At 41.3% G+C, this 15,497-nt stretch overlaps 1 protein-coding gene across 1 annotated transcript in view; it reads right to left on the minus strand.

Annotated features, from left to right (window-relative positions):
- The window catches only part of LOC149196690 (F-box protein PP2-B11-like), a 71,774-nt gene extending 58,498 nt beyond the window's left edge, over nucleotides 1-13,276 (minus strand). The window contains exon 1 of the mRNA XM_089403779.1: nucleotides 12,661-13,276. Within this exon, the coding sequence (XP_089259905.1) occupies nucleotides 12,661-12,942 (282 nt within the window). The 5' untranslated portion in view covers nucleotides 12,943-13,276. The remainder of the gene's footprint in view (nucleotides 1-12,660) is intronic.
- Nucleotides 13,277-15,497: the final 2,221 nt, after the last annotated feature.

A 15,497-nucleotide genomic window follows, 5' to 3' on the forward strand; every position in this document is an offset into this window, starting at 1 on the left:
GCTTGAGCAATCACATAAGAAGACCAAGGCATGTGCATTGCAAGGTTTGCTAAACAAATTATTTAAAGAGGCTTGTCTACAATTCACATCCAAACAAAGAACCAGATCCTGGCAACCAAAAAGATTAGTGATCTTTGAGCACATCAAAAGTTTGGACAGTATCTAATCTTGAAGCTTCCTCAATGTTTGATAGCTTCCTTACCTACAGAATTGAAGCAAAAGGCATTCTATGCTTGAAGAACCAGATCAAAGAAATCAAGTTTGTTACTACTCTATATCTAACAAATGTGTATGCAATGGATCATCGAATCAAAGGTATGTAAGTTTTGAGGTATGTATAACTTGCTTACTTTCTGAAGTTGTTTACTAGTATGTTTCTGAGAATGACAAATCCTCATTAAAGTTTGATAATGTCTAGAATAATACATACGACAGTCACTCTCTTATTTACTTGTTCTTAGAAACACAGTCTCACAATGGTCCAGGGATAGTCCATGATATATGACGATTCTTAGCAATAGTAAAATTAAAGGTGTCTAGATTTTGTAACTAAAAACTCTCTCTAAGTTCTAGATAACCATTACACAATTGTACTTGCATATTTTGGTTGCATTTGTCAACAAATATTGCAGGGACTTAAATAAAGATGCGATCATATTTAAAGAAGGAGCTCTTTCATTAAGGATAACCTCCCAAGTTTGTAAAAGGAGTAGCTCAAGGTATGTATAAAGATTTGTAATAAAAATTTCTTCACACTACAAATCAAGGTCATTTTGAAAATTCATTACTAACCTTTTCATATTTAGGTCTTTTGAATCATAAATGATTCTTAGGGAGATTCATCGTTAGATTGAATCTACCCTAGTTATATTTGTCATTTTTGTGAAACCTTAACCCTTAGCGTTAATTGTAAAACCCTAGCCTTTTTGTGTTTATGGTATGTTGAAACCCTAGTCCTCTTAGGGTTGTTAATAAAGACAAGAACCAATCATGAATTTCCATGTTTAGGGTTATGGTATCGTTATCGTTGGAATTTCTAAGTTTAACTCGTTAAAAATTCTTCCTGTACTATCTGATTTATTTCTTCCTACTTATTCAATTACTTAACAAGTTATTCACCATGGAAATACGGAAAATAAATACTAGTATCAACATCTACAAATCATCAACTGAAAGAAAACAAGCACACAAGTGACACCATTTTTTTTGGACCAATGTCCCCGGAAAAACCCAATGCAGGAAAACCGGTGCAGCTATTCAGAGGGTTTTATTATTATGCAGTTTTCAGAATACAACTAGGGTGCCAGAAATGGCTCACCCAACAGAAAATGCCCTCGGCAGTGGTACCTCTCACCAGAGACAGATATTCCGACTGATTAATCACCAGATGAACGATCCCACAGCAACAATTGCAACTTCTACTGCTTTGCGTCACTATGATAGGGACTGCGTCACCCTATCTGGCTCACCATCTCACAGTCTGTCCCACGAAATCCTCCAGCGCTGCCTCTAGGCCCTGTGTCAGCCTCTGGAGCCTCTGCGTCAGCCCCTAGACCCTCTGCGTCTCACACGCTGGCCTCTCTGGCACTGCGTAGCTCCTGGATGCCTCTACGTAACCTCCAACTGCCTCTGCGTCAACCTCACTAGGCTCTGCACTGCCTCTCTAGTACCAACTCTGCCTCTCTGCTATGTATTCACTACCCCTCAGGTGCAACTCAGATCACTCACTCAATTTCCTCAGCAAACCCTGCCCCAGAAAATCGAATTCTTGATCTCTCTTGGTGTGTTCTCCAACTGACCCTCAAGCCTCCTCTTATACTTTTCTCGTTGGTCCATCAACGGCCGAGATTAAATCTCTAATCAACGGCTAAGATTAGATTTGGCTTGATCCATGACTTTTGGACCCTTCTAACCCAGTTTTTTTTTTTTTTTTTTACAGAAACGGTTATGGGATTTCATTAAGTGATTGGCAAAATGCCATAATTCCAGTTACAAAAGGTGAAACTGGTTTCCTGGCATCTCTCCAACCAGCGAGTCATGTCGCACAGGCTTATAAATCGCCTCTTTTTACAATTTTTGGCGTGCACTCTTGCTGCTGATTTTCCAATCTTATGAATGCATACAAACTGATTTACCAAAAGACAGAAAAACATAGAAAAAATTAGGGAATTGGATCCCAGAAGATTTCATTCTCTCTGAGAACAGTTCCAGCGCCTAGCTGGGCTGCCTTGTTTGCCTCTATGTCTGCTTCTTTGTTGTTGTTTCTCAGGATATGAAAGAATTCTAATTTTAGGAGCTTTGTCATGTCTTTTATTCTTGCAATTGTCCTTGCAAGGCGAAGATCTGCTAGTTTTGTGTTGGTCACCATTGCATTGATGATGACCTGGGAATCTCCGAAAACAACTGCTTCTTTGTGTCCCAGTTCTTTGAGCATTTTAATCCCTTGGAACAGAGCCATGGCTTCAGCTTGTATGCTTGAGGAGTGGCCCAGTCCCCATGCAAACCTATGTATAGGTGCTCCTTTTGGATTTATAATGAGTCCTCCTGCTCCAGCCATTCCCGGATTTCCCTTGGCTGCCCCGTCAAAGAAAAGGGAGGGGATTGTTTGCTTGGACAGCCAAGATTGAAATTCTTCTTCAGTTTTCCTTATTTTCCAATCTTTGAGACTTATAGGTGGAGTTTTCAATTTTTGAAAATTGAGGTTAAGGGCTGCTCCAAACTCTATGTCCTGCTGGTTTAGATTTGTGTCATCACTTTTGTCTCTTAACCATTCATTCAGCTGACCTTTCACTGTATTTGCTACTAGTTTATAGTGTTGTTCCTTATCTCTAAAAATTCTTCTGTTCCTCTCCAGCCAGATCTGCCAGCTGATGAATTTTGGCAGTGCATTCCATGTTGCTTTGACAATCTTATTTTTTGGGGTTGGGCCTGGGTACCTAGCCAACCACCCAGCAAACAAATATTGGACAGAATGGGGGAGGATGGGCATATGTTTCGATGTTCCAAGGAGCTCCTACCAGATCAGGCCTGTATAGTTGCATGCCAGCGAAAGGTGAAATGCAGATTCCGGGCTTTCTTTGCATAATGTGCATCTTGATGGGCCTAGAAAGCCCCTCTTCTGAAGTCTGTCATATGTTAGGATTTTTGATGGCATAGCATCCAGCAAAAATGATCGATTTTTGGAATGGTAGGGGAGTTCCAAATAGCTGTCCAGGGCGCCGGATTAGGAGGGACGTGAGGCCTCTCCATGAATTTGGAGTATCCCTGAGACACTGTGTAACCAACTTGCTTTGGTCCCCAGCCTCTCGTGTATTTCTTTCTTGCATGCAAAGGGGCCACACCATGCAGCATTTCCAACAGCGCATCGTATTCTGACTGCAGCGCAGGTGAAACATTGATCTGCTTCCAGCCAGACCAGCTGTCCCCTCTCCAGTTCGAGATGTCCCAAAGCGTTGTTATATTATCTTCATCCATCCAAACTTTCAACTTGTTCCTAAGGTTTGAGTTCACCAGCGAAGGCTTGCTCATTATACTGTCGTGCCATAGCCTGATTTGTCTGTCGTTTCCTGGTATCCAGTAGGCGTTTTCTCTTATTCGTGGCCCCACTTTCATAATTAAAGCGCTGAGGGGGGTCCTGTTGTGTTCTTTTGGTTGCTCCAGGCACCTCAGTCTCTGCCCTCTGAAGTATTTCCTCCATAACGCCAATTGAACCCATCCTGGCTTTGGAGCAATGATCTTCCATATCAGTTTGGCTCCCATTGCTAGATTCTGCATACTTAGATTCTTGAAGTTTAGTCCTCCCTCCTGCAGTGGCCTGGAGACTATTTCCCAATTAACCAGAGGGATTCTCTTTTCATTCTGTTTGCCTCCTTTCCAGAGAAAATTTCTAATTAGCTCCTCCATCCTCTTAATGATTCCCACCGACGCCAAAAGAACAGAGAATTGAAAAAGCGGCAGACTGCTAAGCATTGATTTGATAAGGACTGATTTTCCGGCAATGTTTAGCCAGGAGGATCCCCAGGCTTGCATTTTTGCTTTGAATTTTTCTATCTGGGGGTGCCAATCCTTGCTCATAGCCCTCTTATTAAAGGTGGGCAGCCCAAGGTACTTGAAGGAGGTCCAGGTTGCTAAAGCTGCAAAGCCTAGACATCTGGCTATGGAACTTGCAGCAACAGCTGATATATTCCAGCAGTAAACATGACACTTACCCCTGTTTAGTTCATTGCCTGATGCTTGACAGTAGTCTTCCATTACTTCTTTGAATTTGCTTGCAGACATTTGAGTTGCAGTCCCTAGTAACATGGTATCATCTGCGAAGAGGGCGTGATTGATGCTCTTAATCCCTCTTGCTATGCACAGGCCATTTAAATCTTGATCTTGTTGCTTCTTGTTTAGGTAGAAACTGAGGACAGAGGCTTGCAGCACAAAGAGAAGGGGTGAGAGGGGGCACCCCTGCCTCAGCCCTCTAGAAGCTTTGAAGAAGTCCGCAGCCCTGCCATTTACTAAAGGTGCAATCCAGGGTTCCGAAATACAAGCTTTGATCCACTTGATAAAATTTCGACCAAAGCCAAGTTTGTGCAATACAACAAACAAAAAACTATGTTTTACTCGGTCAAAAGCATTTGCTAAGTCAAGTTTAATGACCATACCTTTTTCTTTTCGACGAAGACTGGAATGAATCACCTCTTGGACCAGGATGAAATTATCTACTAGTTGCCTGCCATGTATAAATCCACCTTGATTTTCCGGGATGATTTTGGGGAGGATTTTCTTCAACCTGTTTGCTATTACCTTGGTAATCACTTTATATCCGATGTTACATAAGGATATAGGGCGAAATCTATTAAATGAGTTTGCCCCTTTTTCTTTAGGTATGAGGGCAAGGAAAGCTGAATTTGTGCAACCTCCAATTTTCTGACACTCTTGGGACTTCTAGATCATTTTGAAGAGTTCCTTCTCAACTATCTGCCAACACGTCTGAAGAAACCTGGGCGTGAAACCATCCGGGCCCGGGGCTTTATCGGGTTCCATTGCAAAGAGGGCTTCCCTAACTTCGTCTTTGGTGATTTTACCTTCAAGAGCCTGGTTCATTTTAGATGAGATGAGGTTAGGAACAGCATCTAGCAGATTATCGTGTTGGCTAGTCTCCACGCCTTCACTGTACATATTCTCAAAGTGATCTGAAGCTGCCCTCTTAATGCTGCCAAAATCTTTTAAAGTGCAGTTATCTTTTTTTATTTCTGATATAGAATTTCGGCATTTCCTGGCTTGAGCCTGCTTGTGGAAAAAAGAAGAATTTCGATCCCCAGCTTTGAGCCATAGACTCCTTGATTTGAGCCTCCAGAATTCTTCTTCTGCCAGACAAGCCTTGTGGAACTTTTGCTGTAGCTGAGATTCTTTATCCAGCTCTTCTTTGGTAATTTTGGCAGCTTCTAGGTGGAGGTGTTGTTTTTCCAGCTCACTTTGAATTTTTTTTCTATCCACAGCGGGATTGGGCAAGGTCTTAACCCAGCCTTTTAGCATCCTTTTAACTCTACGAAGTTTTTCCTCCCAAACAAAGAAGGGGGAACCCTTGACTGGCTCTTTCCAGCAATCTTTGACCCTTTGCATGAAATCTGTCTCTTTGGTCCATAGAGAGCTAAATCTGAAAGGGATAGGTCCCAGATCCTTAGAAGTCAACAACTCTAGGCTGATGGGTTTGTGATCTGAAACACTACTATGTAGAATACACATTCTTGTCTCTAACCCAAGAAGTAGGAAAGAACTTTGAACAAAAAATCTATCAAGTCTTGCTGCTATGTGGCCCGGTCCAATTCTTTTATTTGACCATGTGAACGTGCCTGTGATCGGCTTTATATCTAGCAGATCCCAATCTTGCATGAGATCTTCCGCCCATTCTCTAGCCGGATCTCTGACTATACTCCCACCTCTTTTTTCTGATGAGAGAAGGGTGAGATTTAGATCTCTGGCTATGATTATGTTTTCTAGATTTTCTAGATCTGCCAGACTTTTGATGGAGTCCCAGCAGTTTTTTTTCTCACCTGCATTGTTAGGAGCATAAACATTGAAAAGACATATAATCTCCTTTGATTCTAGATGCTGCATTTTTAAAAAAATCCAATGGGTATTCAGGGACTCATAGATTAATGAGAACTTATTTGTATTCCAGAGCGATCCAAGTCCTCCCGATGCTCCACAGGCAAAAATTGCATGCACTCCACTTTTGTTCCAAAATTTTTTGCTTGCTCGGAGGAAAGTTGTGTCCTCCAATTTTGTCTCCTAGATGAGGAGGATATCCGGGGCTTCTAGTCTTATTAAGCTCTTCATTGCTTCTTCCTTAGCTTTGGTGCCCATTCCCCTACAATTCCAGGAGACTATCTTCATCATTTACTTTTGTTGTGATGAGCTCCTTTAGAGCTCTGGGTTTGGATCCTCTTCATCTTCAGGGTTTTTGCTAGAAGTTTCTCTAGCGTTGGCTGGCTGCCCTGAAGCTTGTCTTTGTATGTTTCTTGGTCTCTTTTTTCCTTTGTTGACATTCGCCCTCTTGTGGATCTTCTAGGGGTAGACTGTGATTCCCCTATTTCCCCTTCTTCCTCCGAATCCTCGGACTCTTGGGTTTCCTCTTCTTCTTCTGACATCTTCCCTTTGGATCTCTCCGGTACACTTGTGGGTTTAGGAGGAGAGGTCTCCTTTGGACTTTCTGGCTCCTGCGTAATCATGATTTCAGATCCCAGGATCTCAAATTTGTTCCCTTGGCTTTCCTTGGCTGGGTTCTGGGCAGGCCCCGCTTGTGAAGCTCTAGCATTATTTGCGTTTTTCTAGAGTGAAGTTTTGGGTCGCTTTGCCTGATTCCAACCTTCTTCCTTCCCTTTTTCTTCTACCCCTTTGGACGGGCAGTCTCTGGCAAAATGTCCGTATACGTGGCACTTCCGGCATTTGAACGACAGTTGTTCGTAGTCCAATTTCTGCACATGCATCCACGGACCTACCCTTATTTTGATGGCTTCACGTAATCCGACCTCCAAATCTACCTCCACACAAATTCTGGCGCAGTCGTACTGATCTTTGTTGTTGGCCTTGTCTATGAATTTCCCAAGAGTGTTTCCTATATGTTTCAAAGAGTCCCAATTCCAGCAGTGAACAGGGAGATTTAGGAGCCTTACCCACACTGAGACAGCTGAAGGCACATCCACCGCCAGATCGAAGTCTAGCGTCCATTTATTTAGATACAGCCCTTGAGGGCCCATGAAGTAAGGGCCATTCCTGAAGATAAGAGCCTTGTCCTCTATTTCTGAAAATTCAAATAAGAAGTATCCTCTTCCGAGGAAGTAAGAGGTTACCTTGTTCTTTATCAGTGGAGCTCAGTTCCTAGCAACCCAATTCTCTGTTGATTTCGGGGAAGGCTAGAGACCTGTAAACTGACCGACCAGAGCACGATCCGCCAGAGATAATGCTACCTGAATCAGACCTTCAAGAGGAAGGGCGATCTCGGGGATATCGTCTAGCTTTTTCACGAACTTGGCAGCTTCCACAAATTTCTTCTTGGGCAGAGAGGCCAACAAGGATCTGAAGGCCTCAGCTGCAGAGGACGGAGGGGGGGAGGGAGACCCCTGGGGGGGAGTCGGCTCCTCCATGGAGGGCCAACAGATCAAAACCCTGGGCGACCGCAGCTAGAAGCAAAGGCCCGCGGCGGGCTGGCCGGTAGGGATCGGATTCGCAGGAGGCGGGCGTGCGCGCAGACTGTAGATCCCGCAGATTGCGGATCTCGCAGGAAGCCGAGCCGACTCGCAGGTTGCAAAGCCGATCTTTCCTAACCCAGTTTTATATTAATACCCATTAATATTTTATTTTTCCTAAGTTTAGACTTAGGAACTCCATTAAAAATATTAATTATTTTAATATCTTCCAAACCAGTTAGAATCTACCCAAACCATTTCTGGGTCTTGGAGATCTCATGTGCTTTGGCCTCTCCAATTTTCATGGCTAGGGCATATCCAATGCTACCCCAAATCAACACTCCCTCTTAGCGAGGACTGTGCTCTAGTAATACTCCTCACTAAGTATCACCCTAATCATCCAGCATCGGTACCTATGTTGATGCTAGACCTCCCTGCCCAACATCCTCTGCACTGCTGCATCATGTACCACTACCCATGGCCCTGCCACTACCACTGCTGCATCCATACGGTAGCTCCCTCTACATCCGTGCTGTTGTTGGTCCATATACCCAGCACTGCATATGCACTGCATCCCCTTCTCCTCACACTGCATCGTGCTGCCCATAGCACTGCCACTGCTAACTGCTACACTGCAACCCAGTTACTAAGAAGGAAGTAACTGATTCACCCAACTCTGACATCCCTGTCAGGCTAGAGACTCTCCCGATGCTGAAGCTCCCTCTGCCGCTAACAAGTGCTCCCTCCACTGACCTCTGCGCTGCTGCAACAACTTCATGCATCTCGCACCATTGCACACCTCTTTGTGCCATCCTACACTGGTGCAATACTCTCGTGCTTCTCGCACAGTTGCATCCTGCTAGCCTCTACGCTGTCCCGGGACTCCTGCACTGTAGCACTCTCTGTTGCTCCATCCGCATCAGTGTCTACCTACATCTATCAGTCCTGCTACTCCTCTTCGGGGCTCTCGTAGCAAGGTATAATCCAAGAGGTTGGATACCTCAAGGATCCTACCCCTCATCGCCTGTAGTCTGTCTGACTACAGCTCGATGTCACCCCACTTCCTCTCAAGTGGCGCATGAGCACTCATGGCACAGTCGTCATCCTCCTCGACTTCTTTTTCCGCCCTCGCTGGCGCTGCCTTGGTCTCAGAAGCCTCTCCCTTGCTCTTCTTCCTAGGACACTAGTTCGCAAAATGACCCAGTTCCCCACAATGGAAGCACTTGACCTTGGAGAGGTCCTTCTTTCTCTTCTCCTGCTTTCCCGCAGATGCAAGAGCCGCATCTTCTTCTTCCTCCTTCTTGATTCTGACCCCTTTTCCGCTACTCCCCGCCTTGGTCACCCGTCTGATCTCTTCTTGACAAAGAGCTGCCCACAGTTCCTCCCAATCTGGAAGGCTCAACCTGCCCAGTATGCTCTGGACAAATACCTCCCAATCCTCTGAGACTGTGTTCAATGCAGTCCTCACCACGGGTTCCTAATCCGGCGTGACCCCTATGGAAGTTCGCTGGTCATAGATCTCCTTCAATCCATCGAGGAAGACATCTATCTGCTCTCCCTTCTGCATCTGGTATGACCGCAGTTGATTTTCAAGTAACATCTTCATATGCACGGGAGTATTTTGGTACAATTTCTTCAGGGCATCCCACATCTCATTTGCCATGTCCTTCTCGGCAATATGCGGCACCACATGATCCTTGACCCCATCAAGGATGATGCACTTCGCCCTGGCCATTGCTTCCTCGTACTTCTCATTTTTAGTTGGGTCAACTGGGATCGCTGTTGTTTTAAAGGTGAAGTCCTTGATGTGATATTTGTCACGAATGGACAAGATCTTAGCCTTCCAGACCACGAAGTTGGATGCTCCGTCCAACCTATCCTGATCTTTCAGTCCATTCACGGCCACTATGTTGCTCTTCTTCCGACTCCTCCGAGTCTCTCTACTTCCCTCCTGGAAGTCCTCGGTTCGACTCCCTCTGAGTCTCGATTTCCCTTTGGGAAATCCCTCCTCGTTGGTCTTGCCCTGTTAGATACTGTTCTGACCACAGTACCCCACCAGCGACCAGCGTCGCTCCGCAAATTATTCGTAGCCTCCTATAACCCAGCGATTTGAAGCACTGAGCCTCTAGGCTCTGCGCAATCCTGGCACCGGCAAAATTTGCACCTCCTAGCCACAACGTCGATCCTTCCTGACTGAGAAAGATGACCGGGCACTGTGTAAGTCAGGTCTGCTCCTCTCTGCCTCTGCACTAATCCTCCTCCTGGCTCGAACTGATGACACAAGCCTTCTGCGTCACCCATTACTTGCTGCTTTCTGCTAGGAACAACTTCTATCACTCGGGACAATTGTTTCTGTTGCTACTGCTTTGCTCGGCTGATGCCTTCAGTTATCCTGTGATCTGCAACCATGCTCTGATACCATGTTGGAATTTCTAAGTTTAACCCGTTAGAAATTCTTCCTGTACTATCTAATTTATTTCTTCCTACTTGTTCAATTACTTAACAAGTTATTTACCATGTAAATACTAAAAATAAATACAAGTACAGTATCAACATCTACAGATCATCAACTAAAAGAAAACAAGCACACAAGTGATGCTGTTGTTTTTGGACCAATGTCCTCGGAAAAACCCAATGCAAGAAAACCAGTGCAGCTATTCAGAGGGTTTTATTATTATGGAGTTTTCAAAATACAACTAGGGTGCCAGAAATGGATCACCCAATAGAGAATGCCCTCGGCAATGGTACCTCTCCTCGGAGACAGATATTCTAGTTGATTAATCACCGGATGAATGATCCGTCACCCTATCTGGCTCACCAGCTCCCAGTTTGTTCCACGAAATCCTCCAACGCTACCTCTAGGCCTTGCGTCAGCTTCTGGAGCCTCTGCGTCAACCCCTAGACCCTCTGCGTCTCACACGCTGGCCTCTCTGGCACTGCGTAGCTCCTCGCTGCCTCTGCGTAGCCTCCAACTGCCTCTGCATCAACCTCACTAGGCTCTGCACTACCTCTCTGTTATGTATTCACTGCCCCTCAGCGGCAACTCAGATCATTCACTCGATTTCCTCAGCAAACCCTACCCCAGAAAATCGAATTCTTGATTTCTCTTGGTGTGTTGTCCAACTGACCCTCAAACCTCCTCTTATACTTTTCTCGTTGGTCCATCAACGACCGAGATTAAATCTCTAATCAACGACTAAGATTAGATTTGGCTTGATCCATGACTTTTGGACCCTTCTAACCCAGTTTTATATTAATACCCATTAATATTTTATTTTTCCTAAGTTTAGACTTAGGAACTCCATTAAAAATATTAATTATTTTAATATCTCCCAAACCGTTTAGAATCTGCCCAAACCATTTCAAGGTCTTGGAGATCTCATGTGCTTTAGCCTCCACCAATTTTCATGGCTAGAGCACATTCGATGCTACCCCAAATCAACAGTTATGAAAAAAACCTTAGTCTTTTAGGGTTTGTTGTTATTGTCCAAGTCGTAAACTGAAACCTTAGATCCTTAAGATTTTGATAAGTTATGGTTTGTTGTTTATAAGTCGAAACCCTAGATTTTTTAGGGTTTGGTAAATTAGAGTTTATAAGAAAAACCTTTGTTATAGCTAAAATGAGTTCTTAGGAATGAAACCCTAGGTATGTATTCTTCCACGTAATTGAAACCCTAGGTTGATTAAAATTGATGCATATCTAACTTTGATGTATTGATGATTGTGTCTTGGGTTTACCTAGTAGGTATGAATATTGAATGTGTATGCTAACATACTTATTGATACTCATCCTTTAGTTTGTGAAATCTAAGGTTTGTAACAAAATCCTAGTAGAGATTGATATTGTTTTTGTGATTCTAATAGAATATAGGGTATATAACAAAACCCTGTTAGAGATAGATACTATAGAGCATGATAATGAAACCCTAGTAGAGTTTGACATGTGATTCTAAAAGCATATTGTTGAAACCTTAGATGTGTAGTATTATGTTCAAATTGTTATTTGATAAAGTTACTAATATCTAAGGATTTATGTCTCGATAAAGGAGTCTAGAGTTTATAACAAAAACCCTAGCAAGAAGTTGAAATCTAGTATGTAACTAACTAGGTTTAGAGATTGAAAGTTTTTATGCTTCCATTGTAATGATATGATTAACTTCATGCTTCTATATATTTATACTTGCTATTAAAGGTTTTGCAGAAACATGATCTTCAAGATGTTGAAGATGTATGTTAATAATGATGAGCATGATGAAAGAAGCTATAGGTGATGATGATGCACTTTTCTTACTTGAACAAGTAATTGCTTGTGTGGCCTAAATTTGTTTTATTTGTTTTTTCCAGCCATTGTACCTTTTAAACAAGAAGTAAACACTTGATTTTAGAGTATTTTTTATAACAGTGTAGTGTTAATTTTTATACACCTTTGACTCGCTATGATTAGGCTCAAGGAATAGGCTCCCCCGGCCCTTTGGATTCTCAGCTCTTCCTAACTTATGAATTGATATATCCAACTCGCAACAGCTCTTCCTAACTTATGAATTGATATATCCAACTTGCTTGCGAGTTGAAACGGTTACCAACTCACCATGATGATATATATATAAACTAATTTGAATAATTACTTGTGTTTGCCAAATTAATTTTAATTGTTTTTATTCTTCCACTATATTATGGGATTGATTGAGACCAGAGTCAATTAAATTTAACAATCTATTTGTTTCATTGATCGACATCATTAAAATCATAAAGAGACTAGTCCACTGGGTTTTCAAATTTCTAACATATTGAAGACACTCTAATCCATTTTAAAATAGAAAACTATAAATCTAATAAAGGAGAATTGCAATTCATTCCTACAATCACATCCTAGACTTCCCCCGTCTCTAATTTACAATCAAATCCTACACTTCTCCCATCTCTAATTTCCCACCCTGTAGGAATTGAGATTGAAAGAGATTCAGACAAAGAAATGTAGCATTACCTTGGTTCTACTGTCGATCCAGTTTGGATGACAGAGAGCGAAATACAACTCTTTCTTGGAAGACATTTCCAAAGGCGCATCGAGCCGGGCAAGAAGATGGGGATACTGAAGTGGAAGCATCTTGTCCCACACGGAGTCCGAATTGCCAGCCGACCTGAATGTCTGGTTGACAGCGCTGAGCCTGCAAATATCTTTGGGTGTAGTGAGGCACAGTATATGCGATATACAGTTCTCCGGCAAATCCCTCTTCCTCATCGTCATCATTTTTTGATTCTCCTTCATCTACTAGAGCTACAGCAGCAAGAAAGAAGATTTGCCCCTCACTCTTCACAACCGAATATACGATCCGAAGCTAACGCATTCCCCAAATTCCATTTTACAGCATACTTTACTTCCCAACTTATGGTTTTCTTCACTGCACAGGTACCAGAGGAGTGGTGTTAGCCCTGGACATAGGTATTGTTGTCAAAAAGATACTGTATACCCACAATCGAGGGCGAGGGCGGGAATATTTATTTCAACGAGGGTGTGGTTTCAAGGTAGAGCAAGATGACAAATCACTCTACGCGAACAAGTGTATTGTATTGGGTTGAAAGGTTCCATTGTGGGAAAGTGACTGTTGTATTAGCTGAACATACATTAGTATAGTTCCTGTTCTTATCTAAAATTCAGAAAAGTTGGAATCCCACTCAAAACTATTTGTTATAATCATCCATGATTCAAGATAGTGCCATGAGACCTCTTTTCTTTAACTTGAGAGTGCCATGACACATCTTTCTCAACCAAAAGCACACACATTTCATTGTTCTAGTCTCCACACAAATTTAATATTTTTAAAATATTATTTATTAAAATATATGTTTTATTATAATAGTTTAAAATATATGTTTTTAGAGTCAACTTAATTGGTGATCGACATAATATATTTTATTATAATAATTTAAAATATAGGTTCTTATTTGGTGATTAAAGTAATGTGACTTTTAGAAATTTGAGAGATTAAATATTCAAATTTCCCAGAGATTTATTGTAGTTATATTAGTCGTTGGTTCATTTGTAATATATATAATTTTTAAGTAGTTGTGTGAAGTGGGTTGTTAGGTTTTTCTAGATATTAAAATATATATATATATAAAGTTTTAAATATAAAATTATATTTAAATGTTTTATATTAATTTGGTTAATATTAAAATATATGTATATAGTTTTTCAATTTTTTAAATATAATTTAGTTATATTTAAATATTTTTTTATTAATTTTAAAAATATAATTTAATGAACAAAAATGATTGGATTTGTTCATAAAGAGTCGTAATTGAATTGTGTTACAAAAGTTATATTCTTGGCTCAAAAGCTCAAACCTCTTGTTGGTCACATTGATTCCTTTGTTAAGGACTTTGCTTCTTTTGTTAAAGAATGGAAAGATATTAGGCTGGACCCAGGGGATTTGTTAGTAAGCTTTGATGTTGTTTCCCTTTATACCAAAATCCCTATTCAAGAGGTCATTGATGTCATAAATCAGATCACTAACAATGGCACTGCCAAATTGGTTGGCCTTTGCCTCACCTCTACTTTCTTCAATTTCCAAGGCGAGTTTTATGAACAAACCAAAGGGGTAGCAATGGATTCTCCTCTTTCCCCTATAGTTGCTAACTTATTCATTGAAGATTTTGAAACTAAGGCCTTAGCCTCTGCTCAATTTCACCCTAAAAGATGGAAGAGGTTTGTTGATGATACTTGTGTCATTTGGCCCCATGGTCGCGAGAAATTAGATTTGTTTCTTAACCATCTTAATTCCCAATTAAACTCCATCAAATTCACGATGGAGGTTGAGGTGAATGGATGCTTTCCTTTCCTTGACATCCTTCTCTCTAGAATGAATGATGGTTCTGTTTCTCACCAAGTTTTTCACAAAAAGACTCACATGGAACAATATCTTCATGCCAGTTCTCATCATTTTCTAGTGCAAAAATTTGGGGTCCTTAGCACTCTTACCACCCATACTCTGAGAATTTCTATGAGAATCAGCTCGATGAGGAAAATTCTCATCTTCTTAAAGTCTTTGAAAATAATGGCTATAACAGAACTCAAGGCTTCAAGGTTTTTCAAAGAACCCATAAAGAATCAAGGGTTAAACCTGCTCATGATGATCATATTTCTAAGGTGCATCTTCCGTTTATCAAAGTGACTACTAACAAGATTGCTCATATTCTTAAAAAGAACAGAGTTTCTGCTTCGTTGAAACCCGTTAATACTATTAGAAGTTCTTTTAGATTTGTTAAGGGCCTTGTAGACCCTAAAGACATGAAAGGCGTCTACATGATCCCTTGTCATTGAAGAAATGGGTCGCTCCATTAACCAGAGAATCCAAGAGCATGCAACAAACATTAGGCACAATCGTTCCCGCTCATCAGCTCTAGCTGAACATGCATAGAAATCCAAGTGCCATGTCTGCATTGAGAATTCCATAGTCATTACTAGGGTTGATCACTTCCACCATAAGAAGCTAAGAGAGGCTATTGAGATTGAGAAGCATGCAATCAATCTCAACAGGGATGACGGTTGGAAATTAAGTAGGAGCTGGATTTCAGCCCTCTCTTCTTGATCTACCCCTGCTCCCTCTTTCTCCTTCTCTTTTTAATTTATTTATAATTAAAAATTACGTAAATTCTTAACATAATTTTTATTAATTGTTTTATTTTATTTTAATTCAATTTTAATATAAATATCATTTTCTTTTAAATAATTGAAGTCTTAATATAATTTTTTAATATTTAATTAATTAATAAAAATATTAAACTTATTCTAATTAATAATTTAATACTTTATATACAATT

Source organism: Pinus tabuliformis, chromosome 2_2 (assembly GCF_031772625.1).
Source record: "Pinus tabuliformis cultivar Carrire ecotype Pingquan chromosome 2_2, CPIR1, whole genome shotgun sequence".
NCBI lineage: Eukaryota > Viridiplantae > Streptophyta > Pinopsida > Pinales > Pinaceae > Pinus > Pinus tabuliformis.